The sequence below is a fragment of the Topomyia yanbarensis genome, chromosome 3 (genome assembly GCF_030247195.1).
Source record: "Topomyia yanbarensis strain Yona2022 chromosome 3, ASM3024719v1, whole genome shotgun sequence".
In the NCBI taxonomy this organism is placed as follows: Eukaryota; Metazoa; Arthropoda; class Insecta; order Diptera; family Culicidae; genus Topomyia; species Topomyia yanbarensis.
The window spans coordinates 242488008-242513139 of NC_080672.1; the positions used below are offsets into that span (position 1 = coordinate 242488008).

The 25132-nt window shown below is 36.1% G+C and overlaps 1 protein-coding gene across 1 annotated transcript in view; it reads right to left on the reverse strand.

Moving 5' to 3' along the window:
- Positions 1-327: 327 nt before the first annotated feature.
- The window catches only part of LOC131692325 (uncharacterized), a 33702-nt gene continuing 8897 nt past the window's right edge, over positions 328-25132 (reverse strand). Inside the window, exons 2-12 of the mRNA XM_058979308.1 lie at positions 16096-16249; positions 11011-11295; positions 10094-10147; positions 9435-9827; positions 4234-4550; positions 3961-4136; positions 3590-3864; positions 1785-1877; positions 1524-1725; positions 553-1266; positions 328-497 (exon numbers count right to left, since the gene is read on the reverse strand). Coding sequence (XP_058835291.1) covers positions 4417-4550; positions 9435-9827; positions 10094-10147; positions 11011-11295; positions 16096-16246 — 1017 coding nt within the window. The 5' untranslated portion in view covers positions 16247-16249 and the 3' untranslated portion in view covers positions 328-497; positions 553-1266; positions 1524-1725; ... (2 more) ...; positions 3961-4136; positions 4234-4416. The remainder of the gene's footprint in view (positions 498-552; positions 1267-1523; positions 1726-1784; positions 1878-3589; positions 3865-3960; positions 4137-4233; positions 4551-9434; positions 9828-10093; positions 10148-11010; positions 11296-16095; positions 16250-25132) is intronic.

A 25132-nucleotide genomic window follows, 5' to 3' on the forward strand; every position in this document is an offset into this window, starting at 1 on the left:
ATCTTAGTTTCAAATAAAAGGGGAAAGCCCATTCTTTCATATTCCGAAGTTTCAGAGATGCTGAATTTTTTTGCATAAAATTGTTCTAATAAATACACCGTGTCGCTGGGATCCTGAACTTCCGCTAGATTGAATAAAACGATTCAGCACTGCAATGGAAGTAGACAAATATGGTGAGCATTGATAATTAGCACGCTCAGAGAGGCAAGCAGTGCCACTCGTCAACGGGGTTCACAGTAGAGGTTCTGTCTGATCCAGCGTTTAGTTGGGAGAATGCCGAAAAGCAGAGGGACACAATTTTTTCCTGTGTGCTGAAATAACCGACTACTTCCAATATTTTGCTAAGACAACATAACGCGGCTAAACAGAGGTCTTCATTCCCGGAGTCTTTTTGCAGAAGCTTGAAGTTGTCAAGTGGATTGCTGGAATGGGTTCTAGCCAAACTGGTAGATTGGTCCTGTTGCTTTTGAGGTTTCTCGCTTTGGTAGAGTTTTTGCCTACGGATCAAAGATCATTACCCGCTGTTTAGAATTAAAATAACACATTACTCACTCACTAGCGTTGACCTGAAGCGTGACCTCGGCCTCATACGACGTTATACGATATGTTCCAATACTTTGTCACCAATCGCCTCGATTCCGCTGGCTTAGTTGTTCTTCTCGCACGCCAGTACCACGCTCTCGTAAACTTTGCCCCGGCCTTTATTCTGCCTTTGTCATACACGATCAGTGTATCAAATTCGTCACTAGAATCCCAAACGATAGCATAAGTGACTTCAACACCAGTATCAAAGCATCCAACACTTTCAACATTTGCTCCTGAACCTAAAACAAAAACATCCCGAGAGCCAGATTCTCCTGGATAGAATTTCGTGTCATAGTCTGACAACTGACTGCATGCCCTCGGAGAATCACATTAAGAATTTCCATCGGTCTGAAAGGTTTCATTACGGGATACAGTTCGAGGATGACTCGTTTCAAGTGGGGAATCGCTTCAATAATCTAGTCACTACCCGTAGAGCTCCGGCTATCAGTTCCTCGTCTACCACAAATTGGGAAACTTGAGGTGTTTCAGATTTCCAACAACTTCAAACGATTCCGGCATTTGGGGAAAGACTTCCCAGCAGATCATGAATTGTGTCGACCAGTTTGCTGTGATACACTTCCCAGGTCTTCTTCTGTAGATTACCGTGTTGGTCCCCGCCCCGTTGCTGTAATAAAAGCAAACATGTGCCGGTCCGGTCCACAACGGGGGGATCTTCGCTGTCTACACACAGAAAAAAAATATTGGTAAAAGTAATGGTGATTTCGGTTTTAGGTCAGAGTCGCCCTAGGTTCCGCTACAACCAACGCCTACTATTAGGTTGAAAGTAAAACTTTTAAAATAATCAAGAATAATAATCAAAATAAAAGTTTTCCTTTTAAGCTAATGAAGAATAGTAATCAAAATAAAAGTTTTATATTCAAAATAAGTGTATGCGTTGGTTGTTTTTTGCTAGCGGTAAAAAACTTATTTTTACTAACATATTTTTCTGTACCAAAAGGAGATATTCTTCGATACGATTTTTTGATGGACCACTTGGATCCGGATAGTAGCGCATGGAAGTTTCCAAAAAGTCCAAGGTAGCGGTTATGGCGGTGGTTCCGTTTTCCATTAGCTTAGGGATATTACTGACAATTAGTTTGTTGAGATCGGTTGATTCTAGCGACTTGAGTAAGCGTTGTTCTGAAAAAGTGGAATTTTGTGAATAAAGTTCAAAAGATCTATGGATAAAACAAGCATACTCAGTACATCGTAGGCTAGCGGAATCATTGAAGTGTGGTCCTTCTGGTTGGAGATTTCGGGATATAGGTTAACATGGTACTTTATCCTTTCCTCTAGAGTTTCCAGTGGGTAGAAAGTGACGATAAATGTTGAACGGAAATGTAACATGAAAAGAAGTATGCACCATCGAAAATTAACTAGTCGCAAAAGATGCGTTTCGAGAACTTTTGACGACAAACGCATATTAGTTCCACCTGTTTCTCTTGCTAGTTTTGTTTGTCTAGTATGCCGTAAATACCAATAATAGAAAAACGTCGCACTGTGGGGTAAATAGGCCAAAAAGTTGGACAAATTCTTTTCTACTGTTCTATGTCTTATTTTGTGTTTAGAATTCATGGTAAGCTTAAAGAAATGATTTTGAGCACATTTTCCATAAAACATCCACCTAACAGTGTGAAATTTGTTTGCTTCTTATATTTCTTTGAAAACCTAACCTAATTGAAACTATTGTGATTGTTGGGTATAGTTACATTTGTAGACCACTTTTTATCAGATTTTATTTTATTTGGCTTTGCATTGGGTCATTACATAAACTACTCTGCTGGATTGTTAACCATTCCAAACCGTGTTATTTATTTTTCTCAAAGCCAAACGTAGAAGTTTTAAGAGATAGTCTTTAACTGAATATGTAAATACAGGTAAATACCACAACTTTGTATGCATTCAAACAAAAGTCAGTCGAAATTTATGCTGTTCATCATTGTGTATGTTTTGTTTAAAGATTGACATGCGGATATGAATTACTGCATTAAGGAATTATTTGTGTCGACGAAGAAAAGAAATTATTTTCTCAAGGTAAGGAAATCTCATTTTTTGGTAAATAATAAATTGGAAAATAAACACTCTTTTTGTTCGTTAACTAAGAATAAAATCAATAGGAAACTTCTTTTCGGAAGTACTACCGTATATTCCAGAAAAGTGTGTTACGTTAGCAATCCCCGTTGAGTCTTTGTTTTTCTTCAAGTCCTTTACCGCTGGTTTGGAGGGAGGGTTTGAAATAAGACCTATAGTTGCTTAAGTTCAACAAAAAGTCCCAAATTATGTAAAAACTACTATTTTCAAATTGCAGTCAAATGAACGGTCGGATGAGTATTCGACTGCGATTGACTGATAGGTGCTTATAGTTTAATAATCTTTCAACTTTTTACATTTGACTCAATTCGTGAAGTGTTTTAATCGCGAAACAGGTTGTACTGAAATTATAAAATAAAGTACCGTTATTTTTCAAAACAAAATAGTTTAACTTTTTTCTTCGATATGTCCAGCATTAGAGTAGTTAAAATAGGCCATTAGAAACGTTTTCTGGTATAATACTATTTTTTTTATTTCGATTATAGAGGTTTTAACCGTAAGGTCATTCGCCTCTTCGAATTAGAAAAATCTCTTATGAAAAATTTCTAACCCTATGTGCGGGGTCGGGACTCGAACACAGGTGCGCTGTGTACAGGCAATCGATTTACCAACTACGCAATGCCCACCCAATTGATTGAATAGTTCAATTTTAGTAGACTGGTTCATGGTGTCTATTAAAAAAATGTAGTTTCATAAAAAAAATTAACTTTGTTTTTCCCCATTTTGTCCAACTTTTTGTTCTACTCATTCCACAGTGCGTCGTTGCAAAAACATGTCGAAAACGACATGCGAAGTTAATTTTCCTCTTGGCACTCAATTTGAGCTTCCACCCATGATCCGAAGGAATCAGTATTCAGGAGATATGCTAACTGTACCATACTTCTCTAGTAACGAGAAATCCCACAATACTAACCTCTTGTTCTACCGATCAAGCGGAAAGACATCAGAAACTGGAAACCCCCGAAGATCTCCGTCTGCAAAAGCGTATTCATCCAGTCGGACCAGTTCTAAACGTTTACTCTTCGAGTGCAGGGTCTCCTATTGCTTGATACCGGTAAATCATCCATCAACCGTGTGTTATGCATGTGACACGCAGCGGTATGAAGTTGTATAGATCTTGTCGAGTCTAGTGATCTTTGTGGTACGTTCGCTTTCCAACAACTGACTTGCTGACCACACCAACACCATCTAAAACAGCGCGAAACAAAATGTCGGTTGATTGTATATAGTATGCAAATATGCTGAAATCGTATCGATGATAAAAGGTTGCAGATTCTATTGTACCTGGCCATGTAGCGCAAAAGTCAAATCAAACTAAGATGAGCGTTTGCAATCCAGAAAGCTGTACACGCTAAAAATTGTTTTATGGACCGCTATTCCTGCTACTGATGATTGTGATACTGCAGGATATTTTCGGCTTCCGATATCCCGGCATATACGATCTTGTATACGGACTAAAACTAAAAAAAGCAAAGGAAATTTTGAATAATTCCAATACATTATTAAATCAAATCAAACAAAGGAGAGAATGTTCGGTACTTATTGAATCAAACTTACTCATCGCACTAGTCCTAGGCTCGGTTTCGTCGGAATTTTCAGTGACGTAGTTAACAGGTAGCAAAAATAGTTGGTTTACAATGCCGCAATAAGTTGCTATTTCGTTCAGAATTTAATAATCATTTTTTAATTTTTTTTTTCTCGTAAATGTTTTTCTCTTCTCTAAATTGATACTTTTCTTTACTAAATTTGATGCAGGATATTCTCTGAGGCTCGGTGCGTTTTCTTTTTCGCTGCCTGGTTCATGTTTTTGAAATTTTTTGTAATGCATGCAGTAACGGATTCATTCGTTTCATTGAACTCTTCCATTGACACTCCTGCATAAGAATAATTGTGCATTAATATTTAATATAGATGTATACGGAACTATAGGGTAGATGATTGGAGAATGCTTGCGTAAAAAGCGGTTTCACTATTATGCTATACTAGCAAATACCCATCGCGCGTTGCTGCGACTTTCAACAAAATAGGAGGAAAGAATCCAATCCCCAATCAATAGCACACAAACACGCCCAATACCAAATACCTACTGTGTGCAAATTTTTACGGAAATCGGTTAAGCCGTTTGGGAGTCTATAAATCATATACATACAAACTTTGACTTTTATATCTATATCTATATCTATCTATCTATCTATCTATCTATCTATATATATATATATATATATATATATATATATATATATATATATATATATATATATATATATATATATATATATATATATATATATATATATATATATATATATATATATATATATATATATATATATATATATATATATATATATATATATATATATATATATATATATATATATATATATATATATATATATATATATATATATATATATATATATATATATATATATATATATATATATATATATATATATATATATATATATATATATATATATATATATATATATATACAGGGTGTTTGGTTCATGGTTAAGAATCTCTCGGGGGGTGATAGACTGTCATATTTGGTGAAAAAAATTGTTCTACACATACCATCAAATCTCAACCGTTAAAAAGTTATTGAACTTTTTGTGTTAATAACTTATTTGTCTTAAAATACCTCTAACTCAAAAAGTATACTTTGTATTTCAAATATTTTAGGTCCACTGGGAAGGTGAGAAAATTTCGCATTGAGTGATGCCATCACATGTTTCAGCTTATGAGTTTAAGTAGCCTTTTCAAATAATTTATTGAAAATTAAACATTTTTAATCGATTTTTCGTTCATTTCTTGAAAATCCTAATAGTTAACCTCATCATTTTAATAATCCAGATTGTTAGTCTTGAAAAGCTGCATAATTTGTTCTTTGACATGATACATCTACCTTTTCTTATTTTCATGAGATTGGGTTTTTTAACTTGGATATTTTTATCTCATTTTCACTAATACCAGCTCTAATTGAAAAAGTATTGCACTTATTGTATTGTTTTTCTTTTTATTCGAAAGCCAGGAAAATTTTACAGAGAAAAATGTATTAATACCTTTCAGTTAAGTGAATTTAGTATTCTTTTAAAAGTAAATTAGTTTAAAGTTAGTGCTATCATTAGCATTTTCGTTAATTTTCTTAAAATTGTAAATAATAAACATCACCATTATTATCATGAAAATAATGCATCTCAGCAAGTTCTACAGTTCTTTCTTTGATTCCATCCAATTATCTCTTTTGGTTTCGACGCAAACTCGTTTTTATCATATCGTTTCATATGCAAAAATAACGATTTCGAACCAACTACATTTGCGGCGAGGTCATGCTGTGTTAACTATTAAATAGCAGCAAAATGAAAAGAGATATAGACAAAGTGTCAAATCAAAAGTTATAGAGAACATTAAGGGGCATCAAATGAACAAGAGTAACGATAAATTTTGTTGATTAATAATTAGAATAATTAAAAAATTCTCCAAAAAACACAAATTTTTAGATATTTCGTTAGTAAAAAATCATTTGGTACACTTAACTAAAAGATATTTGTACATACACTGATAGGACATTCTCTCAGCTTTCCAATGAAATCTTGTAAATAACGATATAAAGCATATTTTTTAGATTAGAGTCTTTTAAGCACTTGCAAGTCGGTTACAGGAAAAGTATAGTAATGAAATTACAAAGAAATGAGAAGAGATAGGAATATGACGTCCAAGAACGAATTATGAATCGTCCTAAAACCCAACTTTTGGATAATGGATATTGCTATAATCATACTTCATTATTTCGAGAAAATTAGCAAAAATCTCCTCAAAAACACTAACTTTTAATTACTTTACAGCTAAAAGGTAATTAAAACTAATTAACTAAAAGATATGAGAACATCATTCAATAGGAAATTTTCTCACCTTTCGAATGAAACTAAAACATTTAAAATACAAAGTATACTTTTAAAGTTAGAGGTATTTTCAGACAAATAAGTTTTTTACACAAAAAATTCAATAACTCTGTAACGGTTGAGATTTGAGGGTATGTGTAGAACAATTTTTTTCTCCAAATATGACAGTCTATCACCCCTCGAGAGATTCTTAACCATGAACCAAACACCCTGTATATATATATATATATATATATATATATATATATATATATATATATATATATATATATATATATATATATATATATATATATATATATATATATATATATATATATATATATATATATATATATATATATATATATATATATATATATATATATATATATATATATATATATATATATATATATATATATATATATATATATATATATATATATATATATATATATATATATATATATATATATATATATATATATATATATATATATATATATATATATATATATATATATATATATATATATATATATATATATATATATATATATATATATATATATATATAGATTTCCTCCTAAGGAGAAAACTATTGCCAAGCTGCTACCAAACCGAAGGTCAATTAATGGTCAATCGAAGTATGAGCGTGGAGCGGAAGGCCGGTAGCGGCCGTCCTGCGAAGATAATGGCGAAGAACAAGGAAGCATTGAAAAAGCTGTTCGACAACAATGACGGAACGAGTTTGCGTGACGCCGGCCGAAAATATCACTGCTCCTATACCTTGATTTACCGAAGCCTCAAGATGACGAAAAACTACCGCAGGACGTCGTTCATGCTGGACGACGAAAGTTACTTTCCGCTTTCGAAGACCCACATTCCAGGAAATGACAGCTACTATTCCAACGACAAGTCGGCCACAACCCCCCCGAAGTAAAATATAAGTTTAAGCATAAATTTGAAAAAAAAATTATGCTGTACATCGCCATATCGGACAGAGGGATTTCAAAGCCGTGGTTCAAGCCAAGCGGTCTGGCCATTAATCAACAATTGTACCATGAGGATTGTCTTGAGAAAATTCTTCAGCCGTTCTTTAAGGAGCATCATGATGGGAAGTACGTCTTCTGGCCGGACAAGGCTAAGAAGACGCTGAAGTAACTTGGGCAGAAAACGATACTGTACGTGCCGAAAGAAAGGAATCCGACCAACTTGCCCCAGTGCCGTCCCATTGAGGATTTATTCGGCTCCCTCAGTGCCCTAGTGTACAAAAATAATTGGCGGGCCAGTACTTTGAGTTGCTATTGAACCGACTACGAGTAGAGAAGGCACAAACAGAATGAGTATTGGCTGAAAGCCATTCGATGAAGAAAATAACAAAACAAATTTTTGTTTTCCTAATTAGTTGATTTCAACAGAAAAATGAATAACGTAACTAAATTTTCTCTTAATTTTGAGAGATTCTCAAATAATAGTTATTGAAAATTATTATTGATTTTGATTCAAGACGCACATCATACGAAATGACAGCAAGTAGCTAAGATGCACACCTTACTGAAATACATCAAGGTAGCGACAGCAACACGCTGGGCATAACGGTTAAGCACGTAGGTAGTTGTCTCAGCTTGGAAAGCTTGTTTTATCCTGGACGCAACTACCTGAACCAGTACACAAAAAAAACAGAAATTCAACTGACCTCATTTTGGTTTTACCTAGTTTTTCTTTAAAAACATTTCAATAAAGGGATGATTTTTATTGACATTTTTTTCAATACATGTGCACTGAAAATTGAAAGTATTGTCGAAAATTGTCAAAATCATTCTATTTCGGATTTAGTCGATTATATAGTAACATTTCAATTAATAACCAATGTAATATGTAATATGATAATTATTTTTCATCGTTAGAGATTCCAAACTAGATGTGGAATAAGTATGAAGTTTTTTTTGTAGTGCTGGATAGTGTTTGTGACTAAATAGAAAAAAATGTACCTTTATTCTAAAATTCAAATCAATCAATTTCCAACAATCCTTAAATACCTTTGGCTATTTCGTCTCATTTAAGATTGCAGTTTATAAAAAGATAACATTATGAGAAACATAACTCTGTATTATATTTACGTGTGAATTACTGAAATACGGAATTTTTCAACAATTTAATTCCATACCTTTCATCCGTCGGTCGGTGAAACAAAACGTTTGAAATATCCTATGTTGTATTTTACGATGAAGCAGTTTAATTCAACAATGAGATTAGTTGAATTCTAGTCGTTTGTGTCTTGGCTGAAAAGGTAGTGTAACGGCATATGTAATTGTGTCTGGACTAAAACAAGCGTTAGAAGCTGAGACAAGCGTTTCAAGCTTTAGCTCATGTAGCTTTTCAGGTTTTGTGCTTTAGCTTTTTAAGTTTTGTGCTAGGATGAAACGTTCGTGTCCAGACTGAAACTGACAGCATCAAACCAACAACGTTGGATTATTGTTTTCAACAAAAATTTAGTTCGCCCAAATATTAACTAGACGAAACCAAAAACTCAACTAATTTTTTAGTTGAAATTGTGATGAATCGGTTTTCCGTGGGATGATGAAAAAGTTGTGGATCCAACGAAGTAAAACGATGTGCGAAAAGAAATTCGAGATCTCTAAAAAGTTAGGTTCAGCAGAGAACCCTGAAGAGGACGTATATCTTGGAGCAGATCCCGCACTGGATAGTTGTTTAGATGCACGTGTATAGAACGTTCAAGAGACTCAACAAAGGCGTCCCAAGACCTGAAATTTAAAATACGTTCGGTCTTGATTCGGAATATCCGAATTATCCGACCAGGATGATATTAAAACCAAAAAATAGAACATAGTAATGATTTCTTACTCTTTAAAACATCGATGATCACTAAGTCCTTTGCGGCGTTCGAATGTGGTGCGTTTGGATTACTCATCATGTTGTTGGGTACCGCCCCGGTCCATGTCCATCGGCCGCAGTTTTTGAAAAGTCCTTCTAAGTTAACGTGGAGTGAAGCGTATAATGATTTGCCAGTATTCGCAAATTTGTGATGGAGAGCCGTTTTCATAGCTTCATCTCCGCTTCGTAAAGCGTTCTCCATCTCGACTAAACAACCTTTATCAGGGATTGGCCAAGTGATTTTTGATGAGTTCGTTTTTTTTGGTACCAATTCATTCAAAGTATTTTCCATTCGATTGAGGCGTTTATCCATAGCTTCTCGATGTGTGTATAAACAATTAAACGTTTGTCTTTGAAGTTTTACTGTAAAAATAAACAGATTAGATGAAATCGTGTCAGTTGTTGACGTCTTAGCTTATATTCATGTTACAAAAAGTACAAAAAGTCTAAAAGATTCAAAAGCATGAATTTGATATAGGGAACTGAAGGTAGGTATTTGACCAGACTTACAACATATACTACATCAGTACAGTGTAATTAGACGAAGGGTAAACACCTTTTTTAAGAACAACTGATCACAATTCGATAAATTTAAAGACATAAATATAAAATAATTGAACAAACCATACCGAGTAACGAAACGTTTTCGACCAACGCTTTCAAAGCCGCATTATCGCCTTCACCTGAAAGTAGTTGAGTTAAAGGTTATCTTACTATTCAGCTTTATACGTGTAGGGGAGATAGGGGCTAGTTGAGTGTTTTCATTTTTTTTTATTTTTTACCACTATGATTTAGGTAAATCGCTAGTTCAAGCAAACTTACTAATAATGGTTTGTTTATGCTGCCAACACGCCCGTACAACTGTACTACAAAACATGAAATGATTGATTTTCAAACAGGCAATTTCTTTTATGTGTAGGCACAATTTAAAGTCATCAATTTAGGCAATTCCAATAATGCATTAAAATGGTCGATTGCCAATCGAGCAGTAAACAAACAATCAGGTCACGTTTTCGCAATTTTTAAGCATCGAGTATGCTTTACTTGACTTCATAAGGCTGAGTCTAGGTGTAAAATTGAAATGTGGAAATCCATCCTCGTTCCGAAATGGTGGCATAATTTTAAACAATTATAGCGTTCTTTATTTTGGATGGATTTCCATTATTTCTTCATTAATCAAGTCAGACAAATCCAACTTAAAAATTGTTTGCAGCTGCAAAATTGATAAAAGACACGAACTGCTGAAGGGAAACATTGTTGATGATTTATACCATGGCTATGCAGCCGTTATAAGCATATTTGTCCCAAGTTCTATGGGATTCCCTATATACATGGGATAATTATGCGTAGAATGGCAATATGAGCCATGATCGTAACCGCAACCACCGCAAACCCTAGCTAAACACTAAGCTAAGTATTTACATTTTTTTTTCAAGTTTTGCGGAAAATTGTTAGCGTAAATTTATAATCGGTGTCAAGTTTTCTTTTGATTGGTGCGCCACAATTTCTAGCTATCAGTTATGCGTAATACTACATTACAACTTACCAAGGTGAGGTAGAGTAGATGAGGTAGCAACCGATTCAATGTTCTGACCAACTGCCGCACAAGTCGCACTGTTAGTTCCAATTTCTGTGTTAAATTTAAACGGTTCAATGGGCAATCCAACAGTCGCACTGTTCGATTCATCTTCTGTTGAAGGTGTAATCACTTCGTCGTTCAACCCAGCTGTCGCACAAGACTCTCTATTAGATCCATCTTGTGTCTGAAGATCAATCGATTCAACGGCCAACCCAACTGTCGCACTGTTCGACTCATCTTCTGCTTCAAGATCTGAAAATTTAATATTCTGATACAGTATTTGTTGTAGTGGATTATTTCAGTCCATCATTTCAGTATACCAAAAAGACATGATATCCTTTTAGAGCTATAGGTGTTTTCAAAAATGTCGCTGCGATCAAACATAAAACATGACAATATATTTTTCCCTCGTATTTTCCCATAGTGTTAGACTAACAGCACCGGAGCGTGGGTAAAAGCGATTTGCTAACCGCCATCATAACACGACACCGCACCGGCGGTTCGTAAACAGGTTGGGAAATGGAAACTTATCGTTTCGGTTTATAGCGAGTGCGTATATATGATAACTTCTTCCAACTGACGCCAACGTTGCTATTCGTAGAAAGGAAGCAAAGCAAAGGAAAATGTGAAAAATAGGGTCTCGCGATGATTGAATTAAATAACACTTATTTAAAGTTTACTGAAATTGCAACAGAATTATTGAAACTAAAAGTTTATTGTTGTTTTAATGAAAATATATTTTCAAACCTTGATTCACACCAATTATTTTGTCGTTTGATGCAATGAACAGTATTTGTTTGAATTCAATAACACATATTTATGATCATGCTGTATATTTACTGCGTGAAAGTAAAAATGAGTGCATCGAAGCAACTTGGATTGAACTGGAAGATGTAGCATTATGTCAAGCTGTCATGATGTGTCCCAGGATCAGATTGATGGGTCAAATCAAAAAACCAAAAATCTAAATGGAATGTATGAGGAAACGCTGCGAACAAATGGAACTGTGGAAAGTAAGATGCAAAAATAAAGACAATGCGTGAATTTTTCTTGTGCAAAAGTCTTTAATTCAGGTCCAGTAGTAAGTGGAAGATACAATAATAACAATAATTTATGCTACAGTCTAATATTACATTACAATACAAAATCAATAAATTTTAACCTTTCTCCATAAAATTTCAAAATTCACTTATTTTGTGAAAAAAGAGATGGCAGGGTTAGACGGGGTTGGACGGTCGTACTTAACATTATAAAAATTGATATTTTTAATGCATTCAAACATTTTTTATATTGCTCATAGAAACAATAACACGAAATGTCAATTAACTGTATAATTTATTGTTGGACAATAAAATTGTTTGTTGCAAGAGATTTTATTACAAATTTGCTAGAAGAATTTCACGTCGAACAATGTAGAAATATTCTATGATTCAAGGATAATTACTTTTGTTAAGTCGTTCAATAGTATTTGACTTACTTCGAGAATTTTATCCAAACTATTGATACATGGAAGTGGATTTGTTGACCAATTTGGTAAGCAGCAAACGTCACGTTCGAAAATGTTCGAACGTTCGACTGTTTAATATACCTATGATTATGACCTGTGTCAGGCCATGGTAAACGCCGGAGGATCCTTTGGCTCGGTCATTTGCCATACTGATGAATTGGAACCAAATTTATTATATTAAACAGTAAGTGATAATTTGATTCCATCTTTGGAATTACCGTATCGATGACAAAATGTTGGATTAAATTGATACACTGTATCAATTTGCCACAAATTCGTGTGTACTAATTTGGCCCAGGGTACGCACTTAACCCAAGTAACCATAAGCATTAAGCCATTGCACTATATTGGCTATACATTTGCACTAATGGTGCATTGAAACTCCATTACAGCATTAACAACGCAATAAAACTCTATATTGGCATCAATAATGCATAAATGCACAGCCGACATATAGCATTATAGCTTACTCTATATGCGTATATAAAGCTGATAGAACGCGTACATGCTTCAAGGATCTTTAAAGCATGTAAGCTTTGCAAGTGCATTTAATGCGATTACAGAGCAAATAAAAAGCTGAAATAATGCTATTGTAATGCTGTGGGTTTATTTGTTATGCAACTCTTCTTGGAGATTATATTCGGCATATTTCATTTCAATCGAACATATACAATATAGTCCAGGAAGCAAACGCAGCGCACTTACCGTGAAGGACGAGGCAAGGTACCTCAGTTCGAGACTTACTAAAGGTAATTTTCGTAAACATTCATATCATGTGAGAACGAAAACCCATTAAGGATATTCATTACAATGCATTGGAACAGAGTCAATTACGGTTTTAAACAGAATATTTTATTTTAAATTTTTTCCTTTTTGCTCATCATACCGAAAGGAAACATAAGAAATGGTTTTAAGACCATGGCGGACAATGACAACCAACTGAAGTTTTTAATAACATTAGTAGTGCCAATATAAAGCTTTCAAATTTTACATTCGTACGCTTTTGCTATATAATAGCATTAGTACTGCAGAAACGAGCTGTCAATCTCTGCACAGTAATAGCACTATATTTCGCCTTTTCTGGCATAATATCAGCATTATATAAGTATTTAGGGCTTCATGGCTTTTAGGACAGCTTTTTATGTGGATCTAAAGCAGATATTAGGCTACGTTATAATGCTTATTGATTACTTGGGAATGTTTATTTCTTGAAGTAGATGTAGTTGTAGTTAGTATTCCATCTCCAGTGATACAACCGATTCTAATTGGAAATGATTGTGTTATTGGCGCCGGAATACTACAAGTTAAGCTCAGCCGGAATGTTGGCTGGTTCTAATTCGCATTCCGGCTTCAGTGACACATTTTAGTTAGAATCGGTTTTATCAATGGAGCCGGAATATGGACTAAAACCAGCCATTTCCGTTTGAACTTTACTGGGTGTACGCAAGATCCGTATACTGATTACTGGAAGTCAGTTGGCCGATAGCAGCGCCGGCTAGCGGCTAGTTGTTGCTTGCTGATGTCCGGAGAAACTATTCTTGGCTCAGCGCAGTTCACAGCTGTCACGAAATAGATGACAATACTCCTTTTGTTCACGAGCACTAGATGTGTTTGGTGAATATTGGTTTGGAACTCCCCCTCAACGTGAATTTTGATAATTATCTTTTAAGCACAAAGCTCGGATCTACATTGGGAACGTGCCATTTGAGCCAACCACTACTGATTTCTGATTATAGTTCTAAGTTAGACGAGATGTGATGACTATATCAACGTACTCCGTGTATCAACCTCGGAAAACAACGAAGTTTTCTTCAGCAAGTTAATATCATTATTGAAGCCACGCATAAAATGCTACCACTTCACTATCTTTGTTTTACTGTATACTATTCTGCCCAAGTTGTACAGTAATGTTTCCATTTCGAGTGGGTACAGTCCATCGTACCAAGTATTCCTGAATAAGCCCACTATTCTGCGAATCAAAATTGCCTTTGAACATTCTTAAAACGCAGATATATTTACTCAACTATACTCTCTGCAATATTACCATAGATGACGGACATTTGGGCTAAAAATTTATATAAAAATCTGTCTAAGCATCTATTATCTGGGGTATAGCAGGATTCTCACAATCCGAATATATTTGACTGTAGCGTCCGAAGGACGTATGTCAGATGGCTTTCGCATAATTCAGTAAACCCAGCTTTCTCTGGCTTTTCAATATAGGGTAAAGTGCCCATTTTCACCATACTAAGCAGGGTGCCTCACTAATTCATTAATTTCTCGGCCTACAATCAATGGAATACGAAAAAAAATTACATCAACAGCTTTGCTTCGTTGTTAAGAACCAATATAATAACACAAATGCGCTGAAAACAGTGAAATTCTCGTGTTTAAGCGCAACGAAAACTCGAATCGAGTGCCCCTATTGCTGCGCTACCATTTGACTCAATGCGTTGAACAAAGATGGCAGACACTGCTCTAACCAACGGTTTCAAATGGGTAGGGTGATAATAGAAACATGGCGAAAAGGGGCTCAACACCCTAGTATTATCTCCTCTTCAAAGGCTTCGAAATACAAAAAACGAAAGTCTTCGAAACCGATCGTTCGTAAAAACTGGTTCCGCAAAACAATCGTTGAATGGCCGAAAAGTTTTTCAACCGCAAGTCTGTTCGTAATATCTAGGATGAGATCTTCTTCATTGCACTCCTTATTCGGAACTGTCGTAGTATGTGCTTCAGACAATAACTGCCGGGCAAACATTAGTTCATAGAATTGTATGAATTCTCATAATTATTATTACATGGAAAATTATAACATATTTGAACAAAAAATGTCTCATTGAATTCAATTAAACAATGTTTATTGCTTCAATCGGCAAAATTAATGGTACGAACATTTTTTGCATTCAAACAATAATTAACTTTTAATCTCAATAAACATTTCCAGTTTGAATAATTTTGCAATCATTTCAATAAAATATTTTTTGGAAAAGAGAATGATATTTGTTACTGAAATGATTTTTATTGAATTCAATAAATAAATGTATTTTCTTTCTAGCTATATTTTTTTCACCGAATTAAATCCATATAATTTAAAAAAAAATTAAAAAAACTTTATTGCATGATTGCAAAAAATGTAACGTAACTATAATAACAACTACCGGTGTGAAAACAGATTATTATTTTGGCAACCTATTTACCAACGACCGGTGCGAAAACGGGTGTCTAAATATATTATTATCGTTTAGCGTAATCAAAATACACACGCATTTGCTTACGCACCGGTGCTGATTGTCTTAATGACAAATACATACTGCAATAGAAGTGGGGGGGGGGGGGGGGTAAAACATTGTTCAAATTTGAGAATTCGGAAATGAATGTTTTTATGCCCTATTGCATGTAGCCAGTTTCTACATAATTAGTATGCGATATATGCCACACAAAATACAGAATTCATTTAAGAAAACACCTAAATCTCTTTATAATAATAGTAAATTACACTGCTAGTAATGTAAGGTGTAAAGTAAGAGAAAAGCTAAACTTACCAGCATAGCTAGCTTGAATTTGCTTGAAACTTAAAGAATATTTGTTGTCAATCTGGTCCACGGTGCATTTGCTTGTTTTTTGCTTTTTTGGTTTTCTCTGTTTCTCTATTTCCATTTCGAAATCTTCATCCAAATACTCGTACTGCATCATTCGCTGTGGAGTATGGTCATAAATACATTAGTGTCATTTATTTTGACATGTATTATTTTGGTCGCTTCAGAAGCTGGAATCTCTACGTCATCTTCTGAGGTACATATTTCTCTGGAAGGTGTGATGCGACGAGCCGGCTCAACAGCCGGGACACGATCTTCACGAAATCCGGCCAATTTGTATGCTTCGCGGACGACATGGACATTATCGCCCGAACATTTCCAACGGTGGCAGACCTGTACACCCGCCTGAAACGCGAAGCAACGAAGGTCGGACTGGTGGTAAATACGTCCAAAACAAAGTATATGCCAGTAGGCGGAACCGAAAACGACAGGATCCGACTACACGCAAAAGAATTGTGCATGTTTGATTCCATAAATTATTTCTTCATTTTTAATCGATAAAAATTCTTTATTGTGAACCAAGGAATTTATTAAACCAAACTTAATTTTTTGGTTAGATCAACCAAAATATCTTTTGAATCAATCTTACAAGTTTTGTTATCTGTGCTTTTCGAAGATCGACAAAATTATTGTTTGTTCCAAACAAATCAGTGATTCTAACAAAAGCATGCAGCTAATTGATTCAAAAGGACTGAATACATTACATCAACAGTCCTTGTTGAATTGAAACAAATAAAAAATAAAAGTTGCTACGAAGAAGAAAACTTTTCCCACGTGCGTCAATGCTGGAGAAATTCGCTATTTTTAAATCAGGGAATTCAGATTTCGGTAAATTCTTATAGTGCTCAGATTTTCCGGACTCGAAGGGCGCAAGTGCAGCTTGAAAATAATCATGATGTCGCACAAATGTTAGTGAATAAATTAAGTCGAATGCACACGGTGCGTTTTATGGTGCCTTCCTCTATTCCAGGACTCAAACAAAACACCCTGTTTGGCTTAAAAACGACAATCGCAGAACTGAAAACACGTCACCGCACCAGAGATAAATAACACCCGTTCGAGAGGGCAGTTTCCTGTACTTCACCATCTCTGGTCCAACAGGAAGACAAAGCGTATTCGTGCGCCTTCTGCAATCTTTTTGGAAAAGCCGAGACTCTGAAGCACTACATTATAGCGCATATCTGGAATAAACCACGCGCACGGCTAAAGGTACTACATAAAGGGACGGTGATTGGAATCGTATGCGCTGCATGTAATAAAATTTTATTTCGTTCCAAGCAAACCTACTCCGGAACAGGTTTGGAATCCCTTATGGATTCTCGCTCAAATGCAACAAACGATTGAGTCGGAATCGGTTGTTGCCTTTGAGCTGGAACTCATAATGAATCCATTCAGAATTCCTAACCGATCCCGGAATGGGTTTGACTGGGCCATACTGCATCCATTCAGGATTCCGAAGCGGTTCCAGAATGGTTTGACTGCGTAAAATTAATACGTTTGTAGCCTGTTTTTAGAGAAAGGCCAATAAGTCAATGGCAAGTATTTACTTTGTGAGGTTCATTTGTACTGATGTTATCTGTTGTCAGCGAATAATGGTTTGTTCTAAATTTGTCACCATGACAGTTGGCCTTTGGTTCCTATTAAATAATAGGCATATTTTATATACAATAAAATTGGTTTTGCTTCAATATATGCTATGCATTGATTCAAATATTTGTTATGTTTAAAACAATAAAAGATATTATTTGATTTAACAAAAATGTTTTTTGTATTGAACATTTGACATGCATTGATCCAAATATTTTATTAGTTTTATTCAACAAAATGAGCTCATTGATTCAACAAAGTTGTTTGTTGTTTCGATTGTTGTTATGATAAAATCAATAAAAAAATTGTTGGTCCAACTATTTTCCATGTTTGATCCAATAAATTCTTCAGCATTATTTCAACAATTGTCTTATTTATATAAACATGTATTTTTTATTGAACACAGAACAACTTGGTAAATTTATTATTTCAACCCTCATATTATTTGACATTAAAAATTATTTTTCTGCGTGTAGGAAACAGCGTTACTATCGACGGGGATACCTTCGAGGTAGTGGAGCATTTTGATATCCTTATTAACGGCTGACCATAACGTGAGCCGTGAAATCCGAAGACGCATCATCAGTGGAAGTCGGGCCTACTATGGGCTCCAGAAGAAACTGTGGTCAAGAAAGATTCACCTCCGCATCAAATGTACCATGTACAAAACGCTTATAAGACCGGTGGTTCTCTACGGCCAAGAGACTTGGACCATGCTCGAGGAGGACCTGCAAGCGCTAGTAGTTTTCGAGCGACGGGTGCTAAGGACGATCTTCGGCGGTGTGCAGGAGAACGGTGTGTGGCGGCGAAGGATGACCCACGAGCTCGCTGCACTCTATGGCGAACCCAGTATCCAAAAGGTGGCCAAAGCTGGAAGGATACCGTGGGCAGGGCATGTTGCAAGAATGCCGGACAACAATCCTGCCAAGATGGTGTTCGCTAATGATCCGGTTGGTACAAGAAGGCGAGGAGCGCAAAGAGCATGATGGGCGGACCAGGTGGAACGTGATTTGGCGAGTGTTGGGCGTAACCGACGTCGGAGAGCTGCAGCCACAAATCGAGTATTGTGGATGCAAATTGTTGATTCAGTGTTATCATGAAATTGATGTTGAACTAAACAAATGAATATCAGCTGAGCTCTCATATCCATTGGACACCACGTTACATGGTGACATGACCGAGGACTCTAGTGATATGGAGTAACTTACTCCCTGTCAGAATATGAATCAGAATGAAGGTCCGCGTGACCATCCAAGAACGCACGCGGATATAGGAATGGCCACACGGTTACAAAATACAGTCTTGTACACGCGAAGGCACATGAACAAGAGCACACGTGACAAACACGTTAACATACGAACGCTTAAGCCCTTCGCGATGAACACCCGATCAGAATGCACTAACAAGATTATAACAGAATGCAACTTTCGTAGTAGGCTGTGTTATAAATTTGGTCTCGTTAGTAGTTAAAATAACAGAAAATCATAACAAGTAACAACGCGAGATAGTTTTGAAATATTTTTGTTATGTGTTTCTGATCGGGCAACGCACACCTACGTTCGCTATCGCGCAAACTTGGTAACACCACGGCAATAAGGAGAACCTTTTAGCACTTACGAAGTTTCAAACGCTGTCTCAAACGCGAACCTACAAACGTCCGTTTTCGCGTGCTCATTGGCCTAAAGCAGTGTTTTAGTTGGCGATATTGCCTGTCTCGTCTGCAAATTGTAGTATGTGATTCTGACGGGGAGCCCTTCCGAGAACCTAGCTCTACAGCTCCAGTAGGACAACTCTCGAAAAAAAACCTATTTTAATCCACCTAGTGATGCGATTGTACCTTTCTTTTTTATCCTAACTATGATCCATTAGCTAGTTATATTCAATATAACTCTGGAAATGTCTACTATATTATTATGATAATCCCACGGCTACCACGAAAGTCGACGCTGACTCACTTTAAACAAAAAATATAATATTTAATTAGCTTAATCAGCATGGGTTCAATGTTTTTTTATGCGATCATATTTTGAAATGCTGTGGTAATGGATTTGGAAAGGGAGGGGTTGTAGGGTTAGCAGAGCAGAGTGTGGCCGGGCCGGTCAAAACCTCCAAAATTTATTGTCGATTTTTACACTCTTTATTATTTTTATAAATGTACATTACCTAAAGCTGTATTCGCCAAATTTTTGAGTCAATCGATTAAAAAACATAAGTACTACATTTTTTGAACCGTACAAGGCCTTGAAAATCTGCAAGAATTTGAGTGCCAAAAGTTTTTGTTCATTCTAATTCGTCTCGCTTTAATAGGTACTACAATGATAATTTAACAACACATATAGGCGTTTCTAATACAAAATCATCTCAGGAATTCAATGATGTATTTAGATTTTAGAAATAATGAGTATTTAAAAAGTTACCAATAAAATCAATATAACTATGTTGTTTTAAGCGGACTTATTTACATTCAGAGTATCATCTCTTTATCGGTAAAAACGTGTTGAAGGATCTCATCTAGTACAACTGACGTAGAATTTTATCTAGTTTTCAAAAATCTTAGTTCCATTTTGCGCCGAAGGTTGATATATGGACATTTGAAAAATTAGTTTTTTCGTGGAGACGTATGGTATTTTTGATTTCATTATTATACATCGGTGGATTTCTTTTTTCTGAACGCTGCTTGTAAATTCAGGGTTTGGGGGATTTTCCTTGATACAAATATAAGTATGCCTTAACCGTCTTGCAGTTTCTACATTTTCACAGTTATCTGAAGTATAGAAAATTCAAATAAATGCAAGCCAACGGGGCAAACTAACTGCAACTATTATCATATCTTTCCCTGAATCCTATCTCTTTGGTGGGCATTGGTCGTTAGCTTTACTGGTGACCGATGTAAGGTAAACAAGTGAGTGTGGGAAGTGTTCTTTTTTACCCGATTTTTAGTTATTGGCCAGTAATGCAGCATTTATTTTCAAGTGCAAACTCCCTATTGAATTTATCACAATCAAAATCTCCCTCAATAATTCACTTCCAAATTGATGAGAGTTTCATGCAAAAACGCTCACGTCTCTATTTCAAAGCATACACATACAGTGCAAAGTAAGCTCAGGATGTTTTCGTAGGAGAGATATTCATATCATTGGAATTGAAAATCAATGAAAAAATATTGAGCGGCTTAGCTGCAGTATGCATCTTATGAGCAACTGTGAATAGAGCATAGTAGGGCATGATTTGAGATCTTCATTAAAATCAAATAAACCTGTCATATTTTAATAGCTTTGGCGATAACTATAAATAAACCAATAAAACAAAAATTTAAGGCATTCTATCAAACACCTTAAGATATGCTATTTTTTATAACTATTCTAACGGCATACGTTCAGAAATTAGTACATGAGGATTATCTCTTAAAGAGCTGTGAAGGGATGATTTTTCTACGCTGGTATTCAGATTGGACTGAAGATCTATAAACAAATGTATAAAATTACATCATTTTTATTCACCAGATTTCGATAACTTGGAACCACCCTAGCTAACTTGTTACTAAGGACAACCCTAGGAAATCAAAATGTTTCTGTTCACTTATGAAGTATCTGTTTTGAGAAGCTGATCAAATTTACTTTTGCGAAATTAAAAAAAAACTTTTAGAACAACCCTAGACTGCCAACTTTTCATTTTAGCGTTCTATTTACATCAAAATCGAGTTCAGCGCACCAAAATTACCCTTAGATGATATTTTCAGACATTTTAAACTACTTTTGAGGTTTTGTCCAACTTTTGGATGGAGTGGATCCACTGTGCAGAGTGAGAGTGGACGGTGCGTCAGAAATCCTTCATTTATTTCGGTATACGGAGTGAATGAAGGGAATGCGAGTGTGAGGGTGGTCCAAGGGAGGGGAAAGTGATAAAGGATAGAGGTGTAAGGGCAAGAGGTTGGGGGGGGGGGGTGTGACGCAATGCTCAACTGCATATTTTGCCTTCCATTTGAGACTTGGTTTGAGAAAATCGGTTCAGTCATCACCGAAGAACCCGATGTGACTTTAACTGGGATTATTGTATCTTTCATTTGAAATCAAGTTTGTAAAAATGGGTCAAGAATTCGCTGGGGAATAGGTGTGTTTAGGAACTTGGCGGGTTCCCGGAGGCATCATAAACCATCATAGGTGGCCAATGTGATCTAGACCCGCAAATCAAAGTAAAGTTGCACTCATTTTAATATGTTTTACATCATTTGGATATCACGGTGGTACCAGTTTATATGGGAATTTGCTGTGTGACCGAACTCTTCCACCCATAATTCCGGAACCGAAAGTCGGATCAACTAAAAATTCAATAGCAGCTTATGGGTGCGTTATATATACCTTTCAGATGAAACTAAGTTTGTGAAAATCGGCCAACCATCCCCGACAAACTGATGTGAGTTTGTCAATGTTGATAGATGGCCACTTTCCCGAGCACTTCCGAAACCGTCAATGGTGGTCAATGTGGTCAACGAGACTTCGGTTGACTGTTAGTGACTTGGAACTGCAAATGTAAGTTGTTGACAGACATTTTAGTGAAATTTTTACCTTTTTTGGAATCGGAATTTGTTTTGTGACTGCAGGCCACAACCAGGGTTGTTAATACGATACATTTTCCACGATAATTTATCGGCGTTACTCGTTAACGATAATGTATCGTCATCGAAAACTCCGTTAACGATAATGTATCGTCGCCTTCATCGTCATCGTCGATAATTGTATCGTCGTTTTCATCGTCATCGTCGGTTCATCGGTTATCGCGATACATTTTGCGTTACTTTCCCATTTATTGGAGTTGAAGTTGATCCGGTTAACTTTCAATTGTTTAGAAATAAATACCTATTGAAGGACATGTTGTTGGCAGTTGAAAATCAATAGTTTTGGACATTTTCTATGCACAGCGGGGTCCAACGATGCGTCAAAATGAAATTATTTAAACTTTTCGGGAAAGTGTATTATATTGAAGGGAAAGTTTTTGGCGATTGAAAATCAATAATTTTGGACATTTAAATACGCAGAAGGGTCCGACGATGTGTCAAAATTGAATTTTTCAACTTTTCGAGTAAGTTTGTGCACAGAAGAGTCCCAGGTGCACAGTGTTTCCAAGCGGCAAAAAGGTGATCAAAATTATTTTGACCATGAAAAAAACAAATTTTGAGCTATTGTGTAATTAGTAATTTATAGCACGCAAAATTGTACTGTATTGAAAAAAACTTCTAAACCACTATTATTAGGCCATTCACAAATTACACTACACATTTTAATGGTGTGGTGATTAACAGATTTTATTATAATTTTAATTTAAACTAGAAGATTTCGGATTTTAAAAAAGAGAATATACATACATATTTCCAATGTTTGATTTCTCGCTGACAATATCGACTGCCCTCTGCTTCTCGCTAAGCTGGACTTCAACGTTTCTGGTAAGTCTCTGCAGAGAATGGACTTCTTTCGGCGCTCTACTCATCGCACACAGTACGGCCAGAATAACCCGGTAGATGTTTGCTGTCAGGTTTTCAATAGCGTTTTTCATCATTTTGACTTTAATTTAAGTAGAGAAATGTTCAAATTGAAAATAGGTTTAAGTTAGTATAGTAATTTAGTCTGTACGGAAAATTTTTAATTCGAAGACAATATATATCTAATTACCTTTTCTAGTTAGGAAGCTTTTAGCCCCCTCCTTCGTTTCTTCTCTACACTATGTAACAAGATGCTTCATTCTTCCTTCTTTTACCCTTAAATATGTAGTGTAATTTATGAACGGTCTCATAATAGAGTTTTAGTCGTTTTTTGAATACAGTGAAGACCCGTTTTTATCAGCCCCTCGGCGAATTTTAGGCTGATAAAACGATAACATTGGCAAAATCGGCACATATTTTTTCTGGTTCTGAAGAGACGAAGTCGAAACGCAAACACCTGGACTAACATATTTTTTCTTTCTTTTTAATAAATCGGAGCGGTTAAAATATTCTTCTTTAGTCCCTCGACAAAGCCTCATAACCCGTTCTGATCATTTAGTAAAAATTTCCCTTAAGCAGGTCAGTACAGTATTATTATTTTTGTATATCTTGCATCTCTAAGATTGTAACGAGTACATTATTGTAAATATGTAAATGTATATAGTTCTGTAGTTATAATTTAACTTAGTTTTGTTTAATATTATTAATATTTAATTTTCGTTATTCATGTTTACCGCGTTCATAAAATCGAGCTGCTACGGTAGCGCGAGAGAGACTTCTTTAAAATAGACTTGCTATAATCCACTTGAGTTACCACCGTTCTTCGCACGCGCTAATTGGTAGTTCGCTTTGCCTAGCGTCGCTACCGATGGGAGTGTAATTTGGCTACCGGAAGAGGCTATCGACCTTATCAAGAGTTCACGAACCCTTGCATCCTTCAGTGAAGAGTCTGTTTCACTCTGATGGCTGGCAAGCGACGGGCTGGCACACTTGAAGCCACCCGTAGAAATGAGATGCTGTTATGCAGCTGGGGAAACTCGGGACTGTTAATGCGAAATCGAGAATGTCGCTATTGTCCACTTCGGGGAAAATACGTCAGATCCGCTAACGAAGACCTTCAAACCGCGGTTAATCTGAGGATTTTCAAAGCCCAATAAACCACTTTGAACTAATCAGTGGAAGAGGCAAGAGTGGTTCGTCATTTGTTCGCGCCGTGATGTGTTCAGCGTGGTAATTAAATTCGGCCTTAAAAGTTTCACCCAGTTCAATAATCAGTTTCCCTTCCCTAACAGAATAGCAATTGATAGTGCAACCCAATTAGCTTGGCGATTCTTGTGAGCGCCGAAGAAGATTTTAAGGTAAACCCGTAGTTTTGGTTACCAAAAAAATGTGCTTGTGCTTATTTGTTCCCGTGCAACGGCAATCTATTTCACAGGTTCGTGGCAGCCGTCGAACGTCCAAAGCATCACATCTCCTCGTTGGTAACCACTGTTGACCCCACGGTTCGTCTCAAGGTTGGTCCCGGTGGTACACGTGGCCGGAAGAAGGCAGCATCCGTCAAACCGCGCCTTGGCAGGACCATTCGACTACCGAAACGCAGTACCAGCACACCCAGTACATTTTCCGGTGACGACCGGGAGATTTGGCGGCACTACCCCGCCAGCAGTCCACGAATCGGCGGTGAAGACTATCGTCGTACATTAGGCGCGATCAGAAGTGATCGCACGTCGCATCAGCAGCAGTAGAAGGAATCGCCGTCTCCCGCCCAACATCGTCACGTAAAACCTAGGTCGTGAGTAGAGTGATTTTATGTTTGTGATGTCCATGCGCATGGGGTCACCATAGACGGCCGTACCCTACAGTCCAGTTTTGCCATCCGTGGCTCTCCCATATAGATTGCCGTTCAATTAGCACAGCACT